This window comes from Photinus pyralis, unplaced genomic scaffold (assembly GCF_008802855.1).
Source record: "Photinus pyralis isolate 1611_PpyrPB1 unplaced genomic scaffold, Ppyr1.3 Ppyr1.4_LG4, whole genome shotgun sequence".
In the NCBI taxonomy this organism is placed as follows: domain Eukaryota; kingdom Metazoa; phylum Arthropoda; class Insecta; order Coleoptera; family Lampyridae; genus Photinus; species Photinus pyralis.
Window position 1 is genome coordinate 43,710,871 of NW_022170511.1, and position 25,176 is coordinate 43,736,046.

The 25,176-nt window shown below is 35.1% G+C and overlaps 2 protein-coding genes across 2 annotated transcripts; one reads left to right on the top strand and one right to left on the bottom strand.

Moving 5' to 3' along the window:
- Positions 1–1,489: 1,489 nt before the first annotated feature.
- LOC116169831 (serine protease inhibitor 28Dc-like) lies at positions 1,490–3,460 on the top strand. Its single transcript, XM_031486009.1, has 3 exons — positions 1,490–1,729; positions 1,779–2,034; positions 2,079–3,460. Exons 2-3 carry the CDS (start codon positions 1,779–1,781, stop codon positions 3,416–3,418), a joined length of 1,596 nt encoding a protein of 531 aa, XP_031341869.1. The 5' UTR covers positions 1,490–1,729; the 3' UTR covers positions 3,419–3,460.
- LOC116169830 (TBC1 domain family member 15) lies at positions 3,433–20,878 on the bottom strand. Its single transcript, XM_031486008.1, has 5 exons — positions 19,910–20,878; positions 19,606–19,862; positions 13,456–13,872; positions 13,089–13,403; positions 3,433–3,973 (listed from the first exon to the last, which is right to left on the bottom strand). The coding sequence occupies exons 1-5, from the start codon at positions 20,547–20,549 to the stop codon at positions 3,725–3,727; spliced, it is 1,878 nt and encodes a 625-aa protein (XP_031341868.1). The 5' UTR covers positions 20,550–20,878; the 3' UTR covers positions 3,433–3,724.
- Between the last annotated feature and the right edge of the window lie 4,298 nt (positions 20,879–25,176).

Sequence of the window (25,176 nt, forward strand, 5' to 3'; positions counted from 1 at the left end):
TTCCTACATATAACCACATTTCTTCACCCTTCTAAAGTAGTTGAAAAAATAAAAATTTATTGCATTTTTAGACTTTTGCACCGTTGGCACGTTCGCGCATTTCATACGTCAAAATTGAAATCAAAAATGAACGAGAATGTACGAAAACCGAATCACACTATCTCTTTTAGTTCTGAAAATATCGCCAAAAAATATTGAAAGAAGCAATTTGGAGCACCCTGTACATATCAAGTTTAACGAAAAATGTTGTACATGTTTGCACGGTATTTTTTTCCGTAGAATCGAATTTCGAGATCGAATTTTAGCTATTTTCTCGTTTTCCGGTCGAAAACACGAAAAACTCAATTTTGCAACATTAAATATTGATAACAAAAAACTGACTGCTTGTGGGCTTCTGCGATTTTTCCCTTGAACGATTTAAAAAAATAAACAATTGGACGTGCTCTCCCCAGTGCTGTGAGAAGAACAAGAAGTTCGTGCAAATTGCTGCAAAAGATTGGTTTCGATACTAGACAACTCTGCGTAGCGCCATTTTGATATATTACAGCTCAAAAACCATTTGTTTAATTAATGGAAAAATGTTTCAGACAATTTTTGTAATAGGTAGGTACCTACTTTTTGGTGGAACCAACCGAAAAGGAGATAATGCCAAAAAACTTATTTTCGCCGCCATTTTATTAAAATGGCGACGTTTCTCAGGATATTACGGTCTCGCAAACATTAGGTATGTTGTTCAGGACGTAAAACTGAATGAACATGCCAAATTTCAAAACTCCCCGATTTAATGTAAGGTAGACCCCATTTTAGTTCCCCATTGATTGGATTATCAAGTGTGCAAAATTTGGGGACTAAGAACTTCCAATTTTGCAACAAAAAAAACCATTTTTTGCAGTTTTAATCTTTGCCGTCACAAACACCACGAAGATGACACTAACAGAAAGTATTATTCATAATAAGGAGCTTGACTCTTGCAAATAATTCGCAAAATTAAACTGTTTACGGAAGCGAATTACGTCATAATGACTAACAAACTGGAAATTCTACCGGAGATAAAACCACACTTCCCCAAGTCTTGCGCCTTGGGCCCTCAAGCGCGATTTTGAATTGAAAAACAAAATATAAGTAATTAGCTATTCCGATTAGACGTTTATACATAAAAACCGGCATTAATAATTTTCGAGAACAAATGAGTCCCGTTTTTTAAATGTCGGAGTCGATGATGAATCAAGTCAAGGTAAAGACGTATTCTCAAAAATATTCAATTTACATAAAAATAGTCCGAGTTCGTATAGATTTGTGGAATTGCGTCATGGAAACGCCACGTTCGGTACGTTATATGTGATCGGAATTTTATTGTTTTTTTATGCTATTTCCAGTACACAACAAAAGAGCTTGTTTTACGAGGGGGAAAATAGCATTGACCCAAATTAAAGCCAATTCGTATGATCTAATTCCTGTGCCTTGGAGATTTTTGTAAATTTTAAAGCGTACCCAAACGCTGGCGGTTTCGGTTTGTCCGAATGAGTAATTATTAATTCATTAGCAAATGTATCGATGAGCGATTTAGCGCGTTTGTCTAAATAATTGTTAAACAAAAAGAGGGGAGCCCGAGAAGGTCAACTAGTTGCACATAACTAACTACAAACAAGCCCGCAGTTTCGCACAAGCGTATGTTTCCAAAATTTGATGAAATGGACATGTGAAGTGTTGGTTTACAAACGGCGCAAAGGTACCTAAAACCGCACCCGCCAGAATTATTTCAAATTATCTACTTTCAGATGAACATCGGACTTGCACTCGCACTCTCCGCGACAATTGCACTAGTCACATCGCAGATTTACTTTCCCACCGAGGAACTGGACCAGATCTTCGAATCTGCGACGAAAAAAAATCAACCCCTTCGACCCAGTAGCGATCACGATGCCACCGATCCGGATTCGACAGTTTCAAACGCGATAGCGAAGCTAACGTTGGACATAAATCGAGCGACGGGCAAATTGCCCAATTTAGCATTCAGCCCCTATAACATTGCAGGTAATTTTCAAAATTGACTGCGCCGTTTCTCAACTACAATTTAGGTGTGCTCGCGCCCATACTACTCGGATCGATCGGGCAAACTTCTGACGAGATCTCAAACTTGCTGGGATTCGACGAGAGATTTAGGCTGAAGAATGACAATCTTGAAATTCATAGGCAACTGAGGCGATTTTCCCAAAAAATCGGATTAATTACCGGTTTCGGTGATACAATCGTGTACAAAAGCGTGATTTTCGTACAGGAGGACTACCCGATACGAAAGGAATACGAACTGGCGGCCAATTACTTTTACCAAACTAAGGTTTTGAAGGTAGACTTTCAAAGGAATCCCGCTGCAGCGCAGACGTTTATTAACACCTGGGTTGCGAATAACACATTTGGTATTATACCAACTTTATTAGAGAGCACCCCCAGGCCGAGCACCAAGGCAGTCATCGCAGGAACCTTATATTTCAAGGGAGCTTGGGACAAACCGTTTCTAAAAGGAGGTAGCACTTGGCGGCCTTTTTACACCAATGGCCGAACAAGCAGAAGCACTAGCAAGGTGATGATGATGTACAACGGTGGTGAGTTCCCCTACTACAAATCGAAGGATCTGCAAGTCGAGATATTGGGATTACCGTACAAAGGTGGCAATACAATGTACGTCATTCTTCCACAGGACTCGAATATAAACAAACTGCGCTATTTGGAAAATTACCTAACGCCGGTACAACTCCTCGCTCTGGTCAATGCAACCAAACCCACAGAGGTGGTCGTAGCGTTCCCCAAAATGCAAGTCTCCGCCACACTCCATCTGGCACAAACGTTGCGAAATTTGGGCGCGAGATCGCTCTTCGATCCAAACACCAGCAATTTGGCATTAATTACACCGGGCTTTACGACACGATTTGGAGGCGTTTACCAACCGAGACGGACGACAACGCAATCGCCGCCAAACTGGAACAATCAACTTATTTTCGCGAGATTCAACGATCAAACAAGCTGCCAGCGCGTCTACGATTTTATTACGCGAAAATACCGATGCTACAGCGAAGTACGACGCCCGCGCGCCGCCCAATCACAATTCCCTCAAACCTCCCCGTTAGATTTCTTAGACAGGCTGAAAGAAGACCATCGACAATTGAGCGCGAATCCGCAACAGGCGAATCCCGGTCTGTACGCAGAGGAATTTATCCACAAGACGTTCATCGATATCACGGAGGAAGGGACGGAGGCCGTCGCTGCTAGTGGTATCGGCATTAACAGATCAGGCGGTCAAGTGACGTTCCGATGCGATGTACCTTTCTTATTTTTTATATATCAAAAGGAAACGAAGATGATCTTGTTTTGGGGGTCAGTTACCAGTCCCGAGCCCAGTGCTCCCAGTGATAGCAAATAATTGTAATGATCGTATTAGGAAAATAAATAATTTATTTTGTCATTATTGGAGTTTTTGGTGGAGTTAACGATACATAAACAATCCCTGCTTATATTATAGTGCGATAAAAATTAAAAATGTTAATAATAAAATATATAAATGTTTAATAAATATGTATAAAACATTTAATGGTTTAGTACAACAACTTCAGGTGAAGTCTATGCACTGAAACCCTGTATAATAATGCAAGGCTGCCAACCTGTAGTTCTATCGTGCCATCTTCCGGGGGGATGTTTAAACTAGTGCAAATCTCAAATGAGGCGTCAATTAGAGAAACGAATTTGTTAGCGCGTTTTCGTAGCTAACTTCATCCGTATCGCCGTTGAGCGTTAAATCGCTTATATCGGGCGAGGCCTCTTTGCTGTCGATGACGGACGCGTTGCCCAAAATCGGAAGACCGATGATTATTCGCACTGCGTCCGTCAGATGTTCGGCGTCGACGATTTGATTGTACATGCCCTCCGCCTTGCCGATCACCGCGGAGACGTCGATATTGCCGGATAAATCGTTTATGTGCTGTAAATTAATTTTGCAATGATGGGCGTACGTTTCTGTCTTACTGAAATTTACAGGAAACATTACTTCGTTTGGGTAGAGGACGCATTTTTCCCAACACAAACTTACAAGGTACCACTTTGGTCATTATATGTCCAGCTGTTCGTTAGGCAACCAACATGCCACCCTACCAAAGCTATCCGAATATATTTCCAAAGAAGTACCTGCGGCGCAAGAGTAGAATTGCGTATTTGATTTTTCTAATCGTCGCATTGCAAATGGAAGTATCATAGTAGCATAGTACAGGGTTCGCAACTGATTTTAGCAAAAAAATAGAGACTTGGTCTCTAATTAGATATTTAAAAATAGAGACCATTTAGAGACCTTCGAGAACCAATTTCCATACAAAATTAAGCAAAAAATATTTATTTTGTAATAGATGAGATACATAAACGGCAATATATCTAAACAAGTATAAATTGTGCACAACTCTTGTGAGGATAAAACGCATTTTTTTAACCCAAATAGCTTTTTTTTGACATCACCAATGGATATATTCCTTGCAGACGTCCCAATGGCCCTTTGTGAGTACCCTCTTCCGACAATCCGTTCTCGAGGTATAAGGGAATATACCCGATCCCGATAAGAAGTCGAGGAGGAGGGCTATGGTTGGTAAAAATTAATTCCTTTCCTTGAGACCTTTCATTAGAGTACCATGAAGGATAAAACTAGTTCCACCCCCCCCTTCCCCTCCTCACCGTACTTTGATAAGAGGACAGAAAGAAGATCAGTAGTTGGTAGAAAACGGTTCCTTTCGTTGAGACCAATTGGTTGTCGTATGTAAAAGTTATGTACGTTTTACTTTCAAAAACAGCATCTCAGGAAATAATTCGTGGGGGGGGGGGGCCCTTTTAGACAGCGAAATTTGGTGGCCGTCTGGCACACCTTCAAAGTATAGGCTACCTGCGGCAAAGAATTCCAGGACTACCTACCATTCTCCTAGAAGTAGTTCGAAACGGCAGAAGTGGGTTCGGACGGACAAAACGCATTTTTTTTAATTCTTAAAAAATGCGCTAAAAATGTAAAATTTCTGCGGTTCATCAATTATGAATTATACTTTTTTAACATGCAAAATTTAGAGACTTTAGAGACCAAATATGAAAAATAGAGACTTTTAGAGACCACCATTGAAAAAAGAGACCAATGTCTAAGAAAGAGACCATTTGCGAACCCTGATACAATTAAAAAAACAACTGGTACCATTCAAATATTGATGTAATATTTCTTTAGAAAAACGGCCAAATTTAAAAGCAATTAACTAAACCACATACAGGGTGCCTTAAATTGAGTAGGATAACATGGACATCTTTGTTATTATTATACTTACAGATTGGGTTAAAATTGTGTAGTTTTTGTTGGTGATGATTCCGATGCGATATTTTGAAAAAATTAATCGTTTCGTAGATAATTGGAAAAAAGTGAAAATCGTCATTTTTAAAAAGTTCAAATATTTTAGTAACAAAGAGAGCTATCGAAAAAAGTTTTAAATAAAAGTTGCAAGATTCGATGGGACAAATTCAATACATGTAGAAATTTTTTTTTCAAAATGGCGGCTCTCGAGATATTGACATCGACTTCCTTATTTTAAATGAACGCCATATTAGATTTTTACGTCACTCGATAGAGAAAAAATTACAAAACCAGTGATACTAAACACTTAGTATTTCATTTGGGAATCAACCTTGCGTTTTTGCCTCGAAGTTTACAATGTATTTCTTATGGCAATAATTCCATGGCTGATTATGATTGAAACCAAATTTATTCGTTTATTGCCTGCAAGGTTGATTACCAAATGAAATGCTACGTGAGTATCACTAGTCAACACTATCACCGTCAAAAACTACACAACTTTGCCAATTTAATCAAAACTGTAAGTATAATAATAACAAAGATGGCCAACTATCCTACTCAATTTAAGACACCCTGTATTTGTCCCATTAAAGAATACCGAAAATATCTTTACTTACGCCATTATTGAGAAATTTTCTACACAAAAGTTTCTATGCACATAGAAACCATTTTCTTTTCTCCCAATCTAATCATTTTGTATCTTTTAGGTACTGTTTGCAATCCCAGTAACGAACCATGTTAATGAGGCGAGGATATAATGATCTAATTATAAGTCAAATAAGTATAAATCCAAGAGTAGTTGTTGCTAACCATAAAATTAACTCTCCCACCTCTCTGTGGCAAATTTAACCATGGAGTCATGTCAAATGGAGCGAATATTTAGTTCAAAAGGAGCACGGGCCACGCATGAGTGACTTTAAGAAAAACAGGGGTAAAATGAGAGCAATGACTATGCAATAAAATCCCATTTAAATTATCAGTTGTTTAATTCAGGGGCGTAAAGTAAAATTACCGCCGTAAACCTCATCCTCCGTTTTTTACCTCACCCCGAATAGTTACATTTAACAAAATGTTTAAAGAAATTCATTTGCACGACAGTACCATGCCTGAAGAAAAAGTTATCTGTGAGCTGAAACGCTGTTCAGACTTTTTGACGTTTTTGATAAAGTAGCTCGCAATCAATACTTCCTTATTTCAAATGGATGCCATATTCGATCTTTACTCACTTTGATACAGTTTTTTTTTCTCTTTCCAACTATGTATAACAAGCTATCATTCAAATAATAAACATGGGTACAATTACAAATTTCATGTTTTCTTCATAGTTGGCCATGGAAACAAAAGTAGCATAGAGGCCTAATTGTCATTTTACAATGTAACATTTGTTTACACTTTACGACGCGTAATTAGTTACTTGCTGTTGCAAAGAAATAGATTATTGTTATAGTTAGTTCAACAAACCTGTGAAATGCCTACTTTTCCCGTAAACGAACAATATGATATGTTTTGTATTTACATTATATGTGAAAAAAATCACGACGTACTGGTGAAAGATATTTAAACGATTTTCCTAAACGAAAGCATTGATTATATGTGTATAATCAATGACGAAGGCAACCAGATATCAAAGTGTTTAAGAGGTTGGACTTCAACATGCTAGAATACCTACTGGAGAAGGAATTTTATTCCCTTGAAGAATATTTTAATTCGTTGTAACGTCTTGTATGTTTTATATGTAACAATGTAAATTTTGACATGTCCTATATTACATTTATGTAATCTATTGGAAATAAATAAACTTCAAAACTACGGTTGTTTAAAGAAACCTACACGAAACACTACTGTGAATTTTCAAGACGCCCATTGAATTTATCCCATCGAATCTTGCAACTTTTATTTGAAACAAGAGAGGGATAATAAATATAGTAATAACAAAGATGGCCATGTTATCCTACCCAATTTAAGACACCCTGTATAACCTAAAAGGATATGCTTTGGCAATATTGACGATTATTAATGTTTTGTATTTTTTGAAAGTTCATCTTGATGAAAAACGGTAATTAACAATGCGCATATGATAATGCAATGTTTTAGAATTTAGAATGTCCTTCGAGTTGCTAACCCACAACAATATTTTTTATACCGGCCGGTTAAAATTTAACGTTTTTTATTAATGCAATAATTAATACACATTACTTTCTTGTCGACATAAATTTGCGATTTTAAAAACCCTGCCGAAACAGTCCAAAATAAATCATAGAATTGAGACAAAATAATTAGAGACCTTTCAAATAAAAGACCTTTTGACTATCACTCCCATTTGACATTTTTAATAAGAGGGTTGGTTCGAGGTGGTTTACACAAAGTTAATTTTACAGGGAAACACTTAAAACAAAGTTAAAGTCACGCTTCCCGAACAGAACATAAAACCCGCACGCTGCATGTTATGTTTGAAATTGCTACTGTAATATATACAGGGTGAGTTTTTTTCATTTTAAGCATTGGGATCTCGGAAACCATAAGACATACGGATTCGGTTAAATGAGGAAAGAGTTGTCGTTTTAAGAGTTTATTTAAGATATACTTTTGTTTTTTGAAAAAAATCCACAGTTCACTAGATATGAGAGAAAAACAGATTTAGTGATTTTTCATTTAACTGTTGTAGAATATTTATTATTAGAAATACAACAAAATGACACGAATAAAAGTTTTAGACATTTTAATGCTTAACATGATGAACATACTAATTTATTTTTAGATCTTACCATTTTTGAGTTATAATACAAACTTTAATTTTTTTAAATGATAGTCATAGTTGGCTTCGACATTTTTAAAAAGGACAAATTTTCTCTTTGTAACGATATAAGGCTTGCTAAATGTACTTTAATAAATAAACGCCCTGCAGTAATTTTCGTATTATTGATAGGTAAGTAAACAGAGTTATCTTATTAAGCGGAAAAAAATCTACAATTTTTGTTCTTTGCATATTTCTGTAGTTCTAATACTAACGATTCTACAACAGTTCAATGAAAAATCACTAATTCTGTTTTTCGTCCACTAGTAAACTGTGGATTTTTTAAAAAAAACAAAAGCTCTTAAAACTACAACTCTTTCCCCATTTAACCGAATCTCTATGTTTTACGGTTTCCGAGATCCTAATGCTTAAAATGAAAAAAAAACTCACCCTGTATAATATATGCACTGTCTATAATTTTTCATTATCGAGTTGATACCTGTAGCATAATGACTTGCTCTGTAGATTTCATTTAATTATTGATGGTATTTCATGCTATACACTGTGTCCAAAATAAGGATGGGGATCTCCAAAACCATAGAAGATGAAAATCTCTCAACACTATCTTGTGGAGCTCAAATAATGGCAATGAGAAAGTGTTTTTTTTTAATTTTGTTGTATCTGTTCAAATAACATCAGAAAAAAATAAAAACAAAATCGGCAAATTTCGGTTTTTCTGCCATATCTTCGAAAGTTACCAGAATTCTTTAAGGCATGATAATAACTCTTAAATTACGCAGCTTTTCCCCAATTTAACCATCTTTGTATCAACTATGGCTTCCGAGATCGCCATATCTTTATCTTGGACGCAGTCTATATTGGAAAATGAGAACACAAACCAGACACCTACACTTTTTGTGTTTGTATTTTAATTTGTTAAAAGGACCCATAAAAAAGTAAGCCCCATTCCTTAAATATCAATTGAAATAAATTAATTCTGTTTCTTAAAGGAATGCTGAATTTTTCGACGATGTTCATTGCACAAAATATACTGTAAAATACTTTGACAGTGCGCCCCCACCGCGTTTAAGTGTTTTGATTGTGAAGGTAAATATAGGGAGATTCACGTAGCCCGTTTGTTAGAAGTTTTTAAATTTGCAAATTGAAATAGAAACTTGAAATTTTGTTCACAGCCATAATTGACCATTGGGAATTAAAATAAAATAATTTCAAGATGGAGCCATTTCCGTAAATATAATTTTCCATTTTTTTCTAAATACGCCATTTTATTCCGAATTGAACGCATTTAAGATTTACGTACCTATATGTCATAGTTTCTGACATCTCACAATTTTTCTCTAAAAACTTGGGAGATGCAAGGTCCATTCAAAAATTCATACCTCTTATACCTACTGTTCAAGATAACTGACTGCTCTTTTCATAATGGAATTCTTAGAAGTCTAAGGAATTTTTTTTAGTGACCGCTGAAGGTCTTGAAAAATTTTCTAAGGCTGCTGCGATTTTTTAAAATTAGAAAACAAAAAATGTTGCATGTACAGTGGCACCACGCTCAGAAAGTCCCTGACAGGGCGTGTCCGAGGGCGCTAGAAATTTAGACCGTACATTCTGATGCAAAATTTAAAAACACTTTAAGGGAATTACACACCTACCTACCTTATCAGATCGTAGATCTAAGTTATATGAGCCTTGAAAAAGACGAGTGTGTATAAAACTGGACACGGAAAACGTAAAATAAAGCAAATACAAGAAGCAAAGTGTAAATTAAAATAACGTGAAGCGTCAACTGTCAAAACGGAATAATTAATATTTATGGCGCGGAATGTATCGCGTCGTTTTGCAGGCTTTCTATTGGCCAGCCTGAATTACTTCAAAATTAGTTCGCATATTTTCCGGGGCTTTTCTAAGCATGGTGGTACTGTACTTACTACTTCTCATGGTACAATAAGACAAGGCATGCCTATGCGCATGTGCTCGTGACGTCATTTGAGGATAACTTGGCTCTACCACTCAATAAAGTAATGGGGTTATAGTCCTACCAGTTAATAAAAGTGTATCTTCTTTACAGATGTGATAAGATTTGTTCAATGTATGTCAACTGCGTCAAGTTTCTCACATTAAACTTACAAAGTATCAATTATTGCATGTTACCTATACAAATAATAAAAGTTACAATAAAAATATGTAAGTAAAAATTATATTCGCGTTTCCAAATAAAGACGAGACACCTAGCGACAATAAAAAAAACTTAAAAGGCAGATTCAATTTCTGAAATAAGTATAGTAAGTGGTACGTTTAGTTTAGCATGGACATTTACCTTCCATGCCATTAAAAAAAAATATTTGTAAATGTATAGTGGGTGGTTGTTGGAGCACCCTTGGCTGAAGCCCCGCCCACTCAAAAATAAACGCAAAATAAAATTAAAATAAATCTACATATTTTGACAGAAAAATGGACATATGTCAAAAACAGATAGGTACGCAAACTTTAAATACGTTCAATTCGGAATAAAATTGGGCATTCAGAAAAAAATAGAGAATGGTATGTTTCTATTTAAAAAAAAACCAAGGTGGCGTATTTGAATTAATTTGAATTTTGTTGATATAACAACATTAGAAGGTTCTAAAGTTAGAAATAACTTTCACCTTTAATTATTGTTATGCGAAAATATAGCACTTTTACTGAGTAAAATGTTTATTATGTGCAAAGCGGGACTTACGTACACCATATGCATTTAAAAAGATTAAAATGTCTACACCATTATCATATGAGAGTCTGGTCGTTGATTTCTAAAAAAGTCGTAAAAACGCGCAGTTTTTTGTTAATATTAAAAGAGAATGGTTATAAATTTTTAAAAAAACATTTCTTCCAACCGGAGCGAGGTCCAAAGATATACATAATGTCCAAATTTTAGAATCAACACTTTCCTTTTAAAGAAACGATATACAATTTTGATGAAATAAGAGAAAATAATAGAATTCTGATTAATGTAACTTCAGAAATAATGACAATTGACCTGGCACAATCGCCCATAGCACACAACAAAAGAAAATTTGTAATAAAAAATTGCAATTCGTTTGACGCGTGCTCTTAAGAGTTTTGCAAATGCTCAGTCGAAGGGAACTGGCAAAAAATTAGTCGCGCCCCTAGCGACAAAACTATATATTACGACTGCCGGTCACAGCATACCTTATTTCGATCTACAATCTATGTTTTTCTTAAGATGTGAGCAACTTCCGGAATACTATCCCGGAACTTGCCCCAATCTTTAGAAAAACATAGATTGTAGACCGGGATCAGGAGTTCTGTGACCGGCAATCTTTCTTGGCGAGAGGTTTATGTGTGGAGCTCAGTACTTTGGTTTATTGACAATTTTCAGAACTACAACGCAAATAACTATAAATACTTTTAACAAACCCACAAGTGTTTTTTTCTCAGCTTTCTAATGGTACCAAAATAACGACTTTTGGATTTTGATGTCACTCGATAGAGAAAAAATTACAAAATCGACAATACCAAATGCTTAGTATTTTATATAGAAATTAATCTTGAATTTTTGCTTTAAAATTTACAATGTATTTTTTATGGCAATAATTCCATGGCCAATTGTGATTGATACCAAATTCATTCTTTTATTGTCTAGCATAGTGGCCACATAGCCATGGAATTATTGCCATAAGAAATACATTGTAAACTTCAAAGAAATAATTCAAGATTAAATTCCAAATAAAATACTATTTTTTATAGTAGAATTTCTTTCCTTTGTATAGTCCCCAATTGTGGTTAGATTTGCATTAAACAAAAGTTGTTTTCGTCAAAAAGGGCAAATAAAACCAATCTTCTTAGGGGCCCAAAAGCAGAACCTTCTAACCAAAACGTTGATGTAAAAACTAGACGAAAGCGCTTTCCAAGTAGAGGATTCAGACCATCCGTCTACTGGTTGTAAGCCCCCTATCAAAAATCATCGACGGACAATATATCCTTAGAATACTCCAAGGAATAGCCCCTTAAATTTTTGCCGCATGTTTAATAAACACCCTGTACATCTCGATTCTACGAAAAAACAGTATGAGGAATTTATTTGAAACATTTTTTGCCGTGGGAGCAGGTGGCGCTGTAATTAAGAAACTAATTTTAATTTTGCTAATGTTAACGTTTGTAAAACAAAACATTTTTTGTAACTGAAATTTAAAAATACAATAAAACATCATAAAAAAATTTTGATTACAAGCGCCACCTGTTAGCAGGCCAAAAATGTGTCACATAAAATCTTAGTACTTTTTTTTAGTACAACCAAGACATAGAAATGGGGGTTCCCATTTGAAATTACAAAGTTGCCCGCCTACCCCCACAAAAGTGCGGATTGGGGGATCCAATTTTTGGGTCATTCGATAGAAAACAACAATATTAGTAAGATTCCTGCGCTATTTGTTACAAATTTTTAAGCCCCTGAGTTATGAAACGAGTGGACCACCCTGTATTACCATAATATCCATGAACGAGAAGACCTGCACTCCAAGGTTAGTTCCATTTATTTTTGTTCAAGTATTCAAAGTAAACCTTGAATACTTTTAAGATTTAATGTAGAAGGAATTTGTATAAAATTTAAGGTAAAGCTTTGAGTAATTGGTCTTATCAATTGTAAATGCCTGATATAAATAGTAATGTTTAAATTGAAGAGCACATTGAATTTGGTGTAGATGCAAGTCTCGTTTTTGTACAAAAATTTAAATTTTTTATTCCGCAATCAGCCAAATTCAAGGGTCCATTGATTGCCGAATTTGTCTTATTTTACTTTCATCTCGAGAACTAAGTTATGAGAAAGTCAAATGTCTGTACCTCTATCACAGCTCAATAAATTGTTTTTTTTTAATAAAAACAGGGGGGGTTTTACCACCTCTCACCCAAATGTAAACACCGACAGCGTTTCCTGTATATTTCAGTAATGTTACCATTAAAGTAGGCTTCACTTACTTTCAATATCTCAGTAAATCCGTAATTGTTTTCCATCAAAATGTGTTTCTCGGTATCTAAAATTGCAACGCAGATTAATAAGTGAAAATTTTGACAAGGCAGATCGGTCCATAGCACCTCCCACAGGCGCATCGCGTCCTGTTGGGAAAGCTCGCGTTTAAACCACACAAGTAGCCAGCGGAAGCAGAAGAACATGTTGGCCGAATCGTGCTTGTAAAGGTAATTCGCAAACTCGGGATCGTAGAACGCGGTGAGGGTGTTTAAATGTTGCAGCTGCTCTTTCATTCCGGCCTGATCCATGTCGAAATTGGAGCTCTAAAATACCCACATTTGTCCCCCTTTTCTCTCACATTACGCGAATACGTACGACTTTGTTCATGAAACCGACAAAGCACCAGAACGCCTCCACCTCGTTGTTCATCAAGTACAGTATCGGCGAAAGCAAATCGCTCATCCCTTGCACGTAACCTAAATCAAAGTTATACATCGCGTACGTCATCAGGATATCGTATAACACTTGTAAGTTGGGATTGTTATCGCCGGCGAAATAGTCTAAGGTGCGATCCGTGCGATTCACGTCTTTCTCTATTAGACTCTTGCGTTCGCGGTAATCCGTAAAGTTGTCCTCCTGTATCTTGGTCATGCTGCGCCACTGAAGCTTCATGATGAAGTACTCTTCGTTACGTTGCTTTATCAAGTTCGCTTGCTCCGAATGGGTGTACTTCCACCTGTGATAGTCGAGTAGGTACTTCCATACCTCTTTTCGTACATTGCTCGCAATTCCCTGCAATTTTTACAATTACCTACCTATACACTTTCATTTCTTCAAAAATTACAAAGGGTGTGACACATTGAAAAGTGTACAACTAAGTAAAATTGTGTTAAACAAATTAAAGTCTGTATAGAATAACAAACCGCATACAATACTGTTTTCTCATATCTTTTAGATCATAAGTGCTAGTACCTGTAGGCTTTGTTTATTCATTTATATACAGTGTGTTTTTTGGGAGCTTAGTTAAAAGTTTCTGGGAAAGTAAAATAGGTAGGTTTTTGAAAATTTGTACTTAGGAGTTACTCTGAAGGCCGAATTTATGTAAAATATTTTCAAAATGGCCGCACTTCCGGAAACACCGGAAGTAGATAGTAACTTCGTTATTTTAAATGGCAACCCCTATTTTTTTATTGCATTTTTGGATTCTACGTGAAATTTCAGTTCTTTTGATACCCATATGTCATATCTGCCATTTATGGTTTTTAAGTTTTTTTGACTTTAAGAAAAAAAAATGGCGGATGCAGATGGTACCTTGATAATTGATTACTTGAAAAAGGTTATAGTCATGGCAACCCATTTTTATCAGTGCATAGAGAATGAATAGGGCTTTCTTTTAGTGTACTTAAAAAAAAGTTAAGTTGCGTACAACCGCACCTATGGAGATCCAAATTTAAGAAACTTCAAAGTCTATAAACTCAGTTTTTTTAAATGGAATGATCATGTTCTTAATATTGCATGAGATAGAGAATCGAAATTGGCATATTTTGATATTACATGTTCCTATATAAGTGCTGCCACATCGTGTCTAAATGTGGTACTATCTGATTATTCAATTAGTTGGGGATGTTATCTCTTACAAACTATGTAAGATAGAAAAAAGAGAAAAACAGATTTTTTTTACATATTTTTACGTAGAAACCAGTGACGTAGTAAAAAAAACCACTGGACTACGGTTTCCGAGATTTGACCCAATGTTGGAATGTTGGTTATTTTTTCCTGAATGATAAACATTTATTTTGTTTATTGTATCCAGAGTTGTATTCAGAGTAATTAAGGCAGCTGATGCCAATCAATAAAAACCATCCAGGAGCAGTGGCGGTCCCACGATTTGGTAAAGGGAGGGGCCCAAACCAAAACTTTGTCCCATGGAAATAAGATCAAAATTGGACAAGGGGGGGGGGCACTGTCCAGGAGCTTATTCACAAATGAGTTTTTCTAACTTCGGTGACTTTGTTCTCTGTAATTAATTTGTGATAAATATTCATTGTAACCTGTGATTGATATTGTTCGTCTTATATATTTTTTACTGTAATTTTTTTCGGTTGACGAGTGTTAGAAACTTTGAATGTTTTATTTATTTATTTTTGACTGACGGTAAAAACATGTCATTTCAAAATTTTGAAAAATCTATAATATAATACAGTTTTGACTTCATTATTTGTAATTGATCAAAAATGTTTGAATCTTGTTTTAATGTTTTGGGATCCCGGCCTGCTTGATCTGAAAAGAATTTCAAGCACATTTTTACTTTTTAAAATCCAAGATGGCTGTGACAATTGAGAAAAAAATTTTTGTTGAGGTTTCGGTTAATAATACGGGCAACTTATTAAAAAAAGTCTGCTTGAAATTCTTTTCAGATCAAGCAGGCTGGAATTCCAAAACATCAAAACAAGATTCAAACATTTTTTATCAATTATAAATAATGAAGTCAAACTGTATAATTATATAATAATAATAATAATAATAATTGTACTTTATTGACTGAATATATGTAGAATACAAAAAAAAGACGTATATATAATGTGTAAGTAAACAATCTCAGCCAAAAAGATCAATTCGCCTAAATGCAGAAAGGTTCTACCATTGACCTTGACAAACGAAAAAAAAAACAAAAAAAAAACTCGATAATACACTCGAAAGTAAAGGAAAGATAAAGAAACAAGAAAAAAAAAAAAGAAACTGTTGACAGTAATTCATACTCGTCGTGTAGCCAATATATGCGCTTTTATCGTTCTTTTCAGTGATGCCACGGAGCCTTGAAGTATACCTGGTTCTGTTAAGATAAAGTTGACAGTTTTCACCATATTGTAACTAAATGATCTTTTGAAGATTTCTTTGCGGTGCTTGGGTATCACTAGCAACTGACGATATCTACGACGATATGCAATCCCAATTCCCTGTGGAAATCTCCCTCGCAGTCCCACAATCGCGTTTGCAATCTCAAAATTCCCTAATACAATCGGGCATTCCGCTGCAATCAAATTCGCAATCCCGCAATCTGACAATCACATTGGCAATTGCACACGCCCCCATCTGTTCTTAGGCAGAATCACGCGCCACGCGTGTTTGTTCGTCAGAGTCAAGGACAAAAGTTTATTGGTGAAAATATCAACACTGTGCTCGCTATTTTCCGATAAAAAAGGGATGCAAAAGTTCTCAGCAAATTTGTTAAAAAAAGTAGCACCAAGAATAAATAGAACCTAGCAAAAAGGCAAAAATAAAAAAAATGCCGTCAAAAAGGGTCCCAAGCAGAGAAGACAGCGAAACATCTGAAAGTGGAAGCCTCGGTGGAACCTATTCAGAAAAAAAGTGAAATGGAAAATGAAAGCCTTTCTGAAGAAGAGGAAAAAACGTTTTGTGAATTGTCTTTAAAAAAGGAAGAATATTATGATCAAGATTATGATGCTACATACGATACATGGCATATTAGCCGGATCACAGAGAAAATAGATGATTATATATATATAAAATGAAGTTCCTCAAAAGAGACCTTGATGATTACATTTGGTAAGAGGAAGATATACAAATAGTTGCAAAGAAATGTATTTTTGATGATTCCACTCGTATACAGGGTAGCCATTTGAAAACGAAACAGAGCCTATTTTGGGAACCTCAAAACATTTACGAAAAAATCCTGGGACCCGTCAATTTTTTATTCAAGGGGGAACCATTTTTTTTTGCTAGTTTCGCCCCCCTAAGGGCAAAGTCCTAGCGGGAGTGACGTGCTCCCAAAATTTTAAATCGAATGGGGGGTCGAGTGATACCTTATTTTGAAGGTATTTTTATGTGGATTATAACGCTTAAGTTTTAAATCGCTACTAATTTGCCTAGCCGATACAGGGGCTAATAAAAGTTAAAAACGTGGCAACATTTTCTTATGAAAAAAATGCTTGTAAATGAATTAGTTAAATAACAAAAATTAATACAACAGTAAATACAAAAAATGTTGTTCTCCTACATTCTGAACCGTACTTTTTGTTGTTGTTTTTTTTCTTTTTAATACCTGTAGGTAGGTGGCTATGCCAATTCTGCAACGGAAATCTTGGTAATTGTTGAGAGCGTTACCATAGCAACATTTTGAAGTTTAATAGTGCTTGTCAATTGTTGTTGTCAAATAATAGTAGTGACAAATACACACCTGTCGCTATTGGGCTGATTCAAATCCCAGACTATTTCGTGAGGTGCATACACAACGTCCCGAAAAATTGAATGTTTGGGCTGGCATTTTTGGTAACCATATCGTAGGCCCCTTTTTTTACGTGGCAATCTAACAGGAGAGATGTACTTGAAGTTATTAGAAAATACGATTCATCCGGCATTAGTGGAGATACTAGAAAATAACGAGTACTTGGAAAATCGTATAGTATTTCAACAAGATGGTGTGCCACCCCACTATGCTGCAAGGGTTCGTCAATATTTGGACCAAACGTTTCCAGGACAATGGATTGGAAGAAGAGGAGCTATTGAATGGCCTTTTTCGTAAATGTTTGAGGTCCCCAAAATAGGCTCTGTTTCGTTTTCAAATGACCACCCTGTATAGCTATAATAAGTAGGTGCAGAATGTCTTATTTTCGACACTTTTAAATGGTAACGCCGTATAATTGTTAGTGCCATCAAAAAAGTAATAGGATGTTACGTGCTCTTAATGGGTCAAACCGAGCGTCAGCCTTAATTTCATAATGCCCCTTATGTTCTTAAGTAAAAGATATACTGAAAAATTTTATAATGATCTGCCGTTTTAAAAGTAAGTATACGGGGTTAGGTAAAAAATGTATCGGACCTAACCTTATTTTTTTAAGTGGAACACCATGTATTATTAAATAATCTAAAAATATAGCATATTAACGTTTAAAAAATACTACACACTAAAGATGTTATTCAAAAAAGGTTCAAAAAGAGATCAAAAAAGAAAAAACTTTAGGGTTTTTAAATCTTTTGAATCAATATGGAATTGCTGATTGAATATTTTGGAAAAGAGAATTTATTATGATAGTTTTTGATTAAAATCTACAGGGTCTTCAATTTAAAAAATGAGGTACCTACGGAGGAAAATCAAAAATTGTCAATTTCAGGATGAACCTATATTTTCTTAGTTAAAGGAGATCTAGAAAGATGTTTCATAAAAGTTTCTTTATAATGACTGTTGAATAATCTGCCATTTTCAAAATAAGTATACAACGTTAGGTAAAAAGTTATATCTAACCTCATTTTTTAGTGGAACGCCCTGTATATCTTATTCGAAAAAGAGCATATTAATTGGCTTTCCAAAAATATAACATTAAAGAAATTAACAAAAATTCAATATTAGTACAAAAAGATTTTTCAAAAAACTTTTTGCAGTATAAAATTCTGCATAACTTTGTCCATTTAAAGGGCTTTGTATCTCTTACGGTTTACGAGTCCCCATAAATGAAAAAAAACTCAATGAATTAATTTTTTTGTGAATGTGAATAATTTTAGTTTTTAGAAAGGTGGCGCTATGAAAAGAAGTTTGGGAAACACTGATTTAAAAGTTAAAACGACAATTGATTCAACACGCCCCCTGGACTTTATCCAATGTACTAACTCAGTGTTGGTGGAATAACTATTAATTAATAAACAATGCTATAGGCATAATTCAAATTCAAATTGCACGAAAATAACAAGAGGTTTTTAAGACATAAAAAAAATGTCTTGGGAGATGATAATCAAGTTTCAAACAAAAAATTGAAGGAGAAAAAGGATTTTAGAGTTTCAAAAATGTTTTTAAAAGCTTAAAAATTTAAGAAAATTGCAAAGAACTGTCCTACTGTGGAGAAGTATCATTGGTTTCATGGTTATACTCTAGGTCAAATTTTAACGCCAGAAAAAAGTTTAAAAAATCAAAAAATTCAAAACTTTAAAAACCAAAAATTTTTTTCAGGTATTCCTAAACGTTATCATCTTAGACCTTTGATTGCGCAAGGTTGTTTTCATTTCCCCAAATGTCCATAGTGGTCCTCCCGAGGGCCTTTCTCACCTTGGACACAGTGTATAAAAAAATTAAACATATTCGAAATTATAGGGTTCATAGAGTCAGCTTTGATGTAAGCTGCCAGTAAAAATAATATGAAGCCAGTCATATTAGAGAGAGTATTCCTAGAATTACATCATTACATTATTTTAATATTAATATGAATAATAATATTAATTTAATATTGTATAACATGTTTTTTTTTTTTTTGTGCAAAGCACTTGTTATTGTTATAGGTAATTATTATTGTTATATCTATGCTGTTCTTTTTTGGGGTTTCCCTGTGAATAAATATTAATATTATTTGAAATTACTTAGTGTATAAAATTTCAGGGCGTGGTCTCCCCTTCACCCTTCATTAAGAAATTACTTTGCATCCGAACAAAATGAAAAATTCGCAACAATTTTCAAAAATTCCTTAAATTATGGGTCAACATTTTGGATCGTATCACACCCCTTGATAAAATACTTACACCTCTAAATATAACTAATTTCACAGCATCAACATCTTCCACCTGCCCTTCACTATCCTGTAGCGCCTTCCACTGCTCGAGTGACAAAGGACGACCACGAGGATACTCCTTTAGCGCGGGTAACTTGGGCACGTGAGCTATAACCTCGTACTCTTCGTGACTGTGGGTGGTGGTGTTATTTTCGATAGCCTCCAAGCTTCGATGCAATATATTGTGCACTTCCGGATCCATCAGTCTATGCTCGGCGCCTCGATAAACTACAGTCAACAGAATGTGACAGACGTCCCCAACGCAAGATACCTACCAATGTCGGTTATCTTAGAGAAGGCCTCCATGGTCGTCTCGTACGGACGATTTTGAAAATTCTTAACCAGCTTCCAGACGTAAGGCGAGGACTGCTCTTGGAATAAGTTCAGTTCGGCAAACGATTTGTCTAGTTGTTGTCTCTCGGGATTTCTCTCATCGTCGAGTATGCAGTAGACGTGCTTGTCGCGTCTGGAGACAAAAGTCTTGAGTATACCCTTAAGAACGGCGACGAGTCCCTCGCAACTGCCGTGTTGAAACACAAACGTGCACAGATCATCTCCCTTGCCATCTCTAAAAGTCAACTTTTGATTTTTACGTGCGACACGAAAACTTTTAATATCGCTCATATTAATCTTGAGATGTTTCGATCGGTTAGCGTCGACGGGTAAGCTCCCGCTGTAGGTACGTCTACGTCTGACGGTACTTACGACTGTCCACTCTTGATCTTGTACGTCAGAGTCAATTGTAAGATCGATCGGTTTCCATTCGATGCACCTTGTTACGTTCGAATTCGGATACTCGACGATCATTAAGGTTCCAACGTTGTTTAGTTGACTGATATATGCAGCTGGTGCTGTTAAAATTTGCACACCGTCTTGACAAAAGATCTCCAACACTTCTTCGTGGTTATCTTCCATTGTTGAATATGAGTAGATTTTTAATTTGTGACCGTTAGAAAAGCTTCAGTTTCATTCTGAACTGTGACTCTGATTAAAAATAAACTGTTTATTTTGATTTGGGATGAACTTTCAAACTGTCATTGTCACGCACAAGGAAGATTACTCATAAACACAACATAACCTTTAAAGTTCAGGTATTTCAAGTTCAATTCAGTTTGGTTTTGTTATCTGTATTTGAATTGTAGTAAGTAAATAATTACTTTTACTTCGCCTTTAGTAAGATTAAATAGAGCGTTATTTATAACATAAACAATTAGTAACCATAGAATGGAAGCAAGACACAAACGTCAAAACAGCGCATTTACAGGTTTACCAACAAGCAGAAATGCCAACCTAACTTTTTAATGACGTTTAGATGTACAGGGTGTTGCATTTAAAAAACCAACATAGGAAATCCCTTTCGGCTGCGGCCGATCAGGTGTAGGTAGATATTTCAGATTTCTTTCACCGCATTAACATATAAGTGTCCGCCATTTTGTTCCAATATGGCGGAATTGGCTGATACACGAACTTAACCTAGATATGTTTATGAGTTACAGTTTACACCAACCCTTAAAGTTTGGTCGAAATCGATTCATAATTACAAAAGTTAGAGTGTTTCTTGGAAGTGATAAAACCTATAAATCTATAAACCTATAAATATACTGGTACCATTACAATAGAAAATAGAGATCTATCTAAAATTAACTTTTAGCATTTCCAAATATATTCGACCGGTACTGGGTTTTTATTTTAAAGAAGAAAATTGTGCTTCAAAATCCGTTTCCAAAAGAAACTTTGCTTACTTGAAATGCTTTTTGGCTAATCCTTGCAGTTCTTCAAACACTACTTTGGAAAACACTAAGATCTGCCCGCAGTTATTTAAAAAAAGTACAATTTTAGATTTGGAAACTTCAAATCCAAAGCAACCAAATGTATCTTTACTCAGTAGTAAAAATACCTACATTTTGGATAGTTTATACCTTAACGCCTTATGTGTCATAGACACACATGCGTAACATTTACGATAGTGTTTTAGTTTAATTATATGAACAATAATTAACTTTTTTGGGTTTTTACGTCGCCCCATGAGAGATCAGAATTCAGATTTTTAGCATGTTAGAAATGTCTAACAGTGCTACAACTAGGATATTAAAGACCCGGAACACGAATCCAAAAAAACCAAATCTCTCTATATAAATTTTCGCTCTTTTTTGGCGTTTAGTGTTAAACAACAATTAAAACTCACCCTTAGTCTTACTAGTTCAATCTCTCCAAGGGAAGGAGTACCATTGGACCGACACTACTTATACACCGCACCGCTTAAACTTTTCGCAACTACTGACGACGATTTGTAAATTGCGAAACGATAACAGGTAGAGGTCAACGTCGGTGCGTCCCCCTTATCTTTTACATTGCATACCAATCTTATTCAATCTCTTTAGTCACCAATACCTTAATTGAAAAGTGAACTCTTTATAAAGGGTGATCAGTAATAACGCGTTTTGAAGTCACACCACCTAATCATTATTTGTTTTTAAATTTCAATATTGTTTGCGTTTTATCCATCCGGACAGACATTTTGATTTTAAGTTTTGGGAAAAAGGGCACAAGTATAATTTCAGAAACCAAGAACTAAACATTCATGCTTTACCTACAGTGTGGACTATGAGATTAAAAATTGTGGGAAGGCGGAAGAGTAAAATGTTTCTATTGGGTCTCAAATTAAAAACCCTTTAGTTGTGCGTCGTTTACGAATGGCAATTTTTTTTAAATGTTTGTAGAGGGTGGTTCAAATTCATGGCTCACCATTGGGATTTCCGCAACGATGAGAGATACAATATAGGTTCAATGGGGGTTGTCTCTTTTTGTGACTAACGCATTTGAAATTTTTGGAAAATCTTTAAAAATATAATGATATATGTATCACCGAAAAACTGAAAATGTCAAGTTTCGTTTGGACGCTATATTGAATTTTTACGGAATAAGATAGAGGGCAAAAAAAGAAATTCATTTGAAAGCATTGTCATCATAGCCATGTTGATTTGGCAAGATCTAGTTACCCGTGGATGTTTTGTTCAGAAATGAATGTAAAACATTTGATTTTGAAATTTTTCTTGTAAATTTATGCAAAATGTAAAATGTGTGACACGTCATTATTTTCCTTTTTTGTCCTCTATCTCGAATAAATCCAATAGGGCGCCTATAACAAATAAGAAACTAGTAGCCTGTAGCTTCTTCGTCTTATGCAAATGTCGATAACAGATTCTACAACAAAAAGAACCATCTCGAAAAATTGAAGCTAGGGAACATGAAAAGGAAATTTGACATTTCCAGTTTATCGATGATAATCTCAGTTATTTTTCAAAAATTGTTCAAAAATGTCAAATGGCTTATTTTAGTAACAAAAAGAGGCAACCTACACTGTCTCTTACCGTTACGGAGAGTCACGAACACGCTGTACAGCAACTTATGGGTTCAAACCTCAAACTAAAAAAATTACTGTTTTCTTGGATTTTCCGTGGAGCTACTTTTAGAACCCCGTGAAAATACCAAATCGCGTCATATTTTAGTATAGGCATGTGGTGTGAAATTATTAGATATAAAGTTAGCTTAAAAGTTAAAGTCTCGGGACTGCATATAAGTAGGTACAGCATATGTATAACTCTCGCCAAGAAAGATTGCCGGTCACAGCACACCTTGTGTCAATTTACAATCTATGTTTTTCTTAAGATGCGAGCGACTTCCGGAATAGGATCGTGCCAATGTTGAACGAAAAGACTTTTCGTTCAACATTGGCACGATCCTATCCCGGAAGTCGCTCACATCTTTAGAAAAACGCAGATTGTAGACCGGGATCAGGTCTTCTGTGACCGGCAATCTTTCCTGGCGAGAGGTTTAGGTAGACTTTATCACAAATTGGACGATAGTAGACGAATTTACTTCATGAAACTGGTATGGCTATGAATTCATAGTCATACAACTGCATATGAAGTAGGTAAATGTTAATAATCGATTTCGCGCGAGAGAGAACATTTGAAAATTATAAAAATCGGTCTTAAGTCACCAAGATAATAGGCCAAGAAAACGACCACCACCAACGTGGAATTGCAACACGAAGGTCAGCAAAAATAAATCGCTGATTTTTATTTTGGGCATTTTTCCCCCACTACAATCTATAAAAAAGAAAAATCCTACCTTTATACTTGCTGCCCTTTTGGAATCTGAAACAAAAAAAGTAGGTTAAACAGATGAAGAAAGTTTAAATTAAATTTATTATATTATGCAAGTGAATGAAGAAAAAGAAAAAGGCAAATCTACCGAAACCAGATCAGCAACCACACTCACAGGTTTGATGTCTCTAGTTGGTACAGACTATTTCAGAGTAAGCTCCTTATTTTTTTTAGCCACACTATGGATATTTGGCAGTATGTACATATGTTTTAGGGCATTCTTTCCACGATGGTGATATCAGATATTAAATTGAATGAATTATTTCAAAATGGTGACTTTAAACTTTTTTTAAAAAATGGATATACGTCTTTTTATTATTGAGATCCTAAAAACGTGCTTTTTACGATAGTATTTCGTTTTTCTTAAAAATTCATTTCTTTCCCTATCAAAATACAAACTAACATTTTAATCTAGTAGCGCATGAATGCTTTACACTCGATGACATTTTTGTCCAAATATCAAGTAGTGGTAGACACAAAACAAAACAATTAAACTTTATTTTGTAATAAACGTCTACTTTTTGAAAGTCAACTTTAAAAATTTACATCAAATAAAAATTAGACATTTACACAAAATGGAAAGTGAAAAAGGGAGGTTTTTGAAAGTTTGCACTTAGAAGTTATACTGAAGGCCGAATCGATGGAAAATATTTTCAAAATGGTGGAATTTTCTAGTCACTTTGATATTTTCAATGGAAACCCCTATTATATTGCATTTTTGGATTCTACGTGAAGTTTCAGTTTTTTTGATACCCATATGTCGATATCTAAGTACAGTTTATGGTTTTTAAGTTATTTTGACTTTTAATTACAAAAATCTTGAAAATTAATTACTTGAAATTATGGCAACCCATTTTGACCAGTGCATAGAGAAAGAATATGGCTGTCTTTTGGTGTAGGTACTTAAAAAACAGTGAAGTTACGTACGACCGCACCTTTGGAGATCCAAATTTAAGAAATTTAAAAGACTAAATATACCATTTTCTCGGATTTTCTTTTTAGTAGTCGGCCATGAATTTATGACAATCGAATTTTAAACAAATCTAGTGACACTACCGCGTCATATTGATCAAATCTTCGAACACTGGAAAGAAATTGTTTAAATTTTGTCATAAAATCATAGCTGACTACGAAAAAGAGAATCCGAAAAAAATTGCATCAATTAAATGAAATGGGAAAAGTCAGAAACTGTTAAAGATAGCTATAGGAACATGCCATATCAAAATATGCCCATTTTCATTCTCTATCAAATGGAATAGTAAGAAAATGGTCATCTCATTTAAAACAAAACGAGTTTTTAGTCTTTTAAATTTTTTAAGTTTGGATCTCGAAAGGTACGGTCGTACGCAACTTCACTGTTTTTTCAGTACACT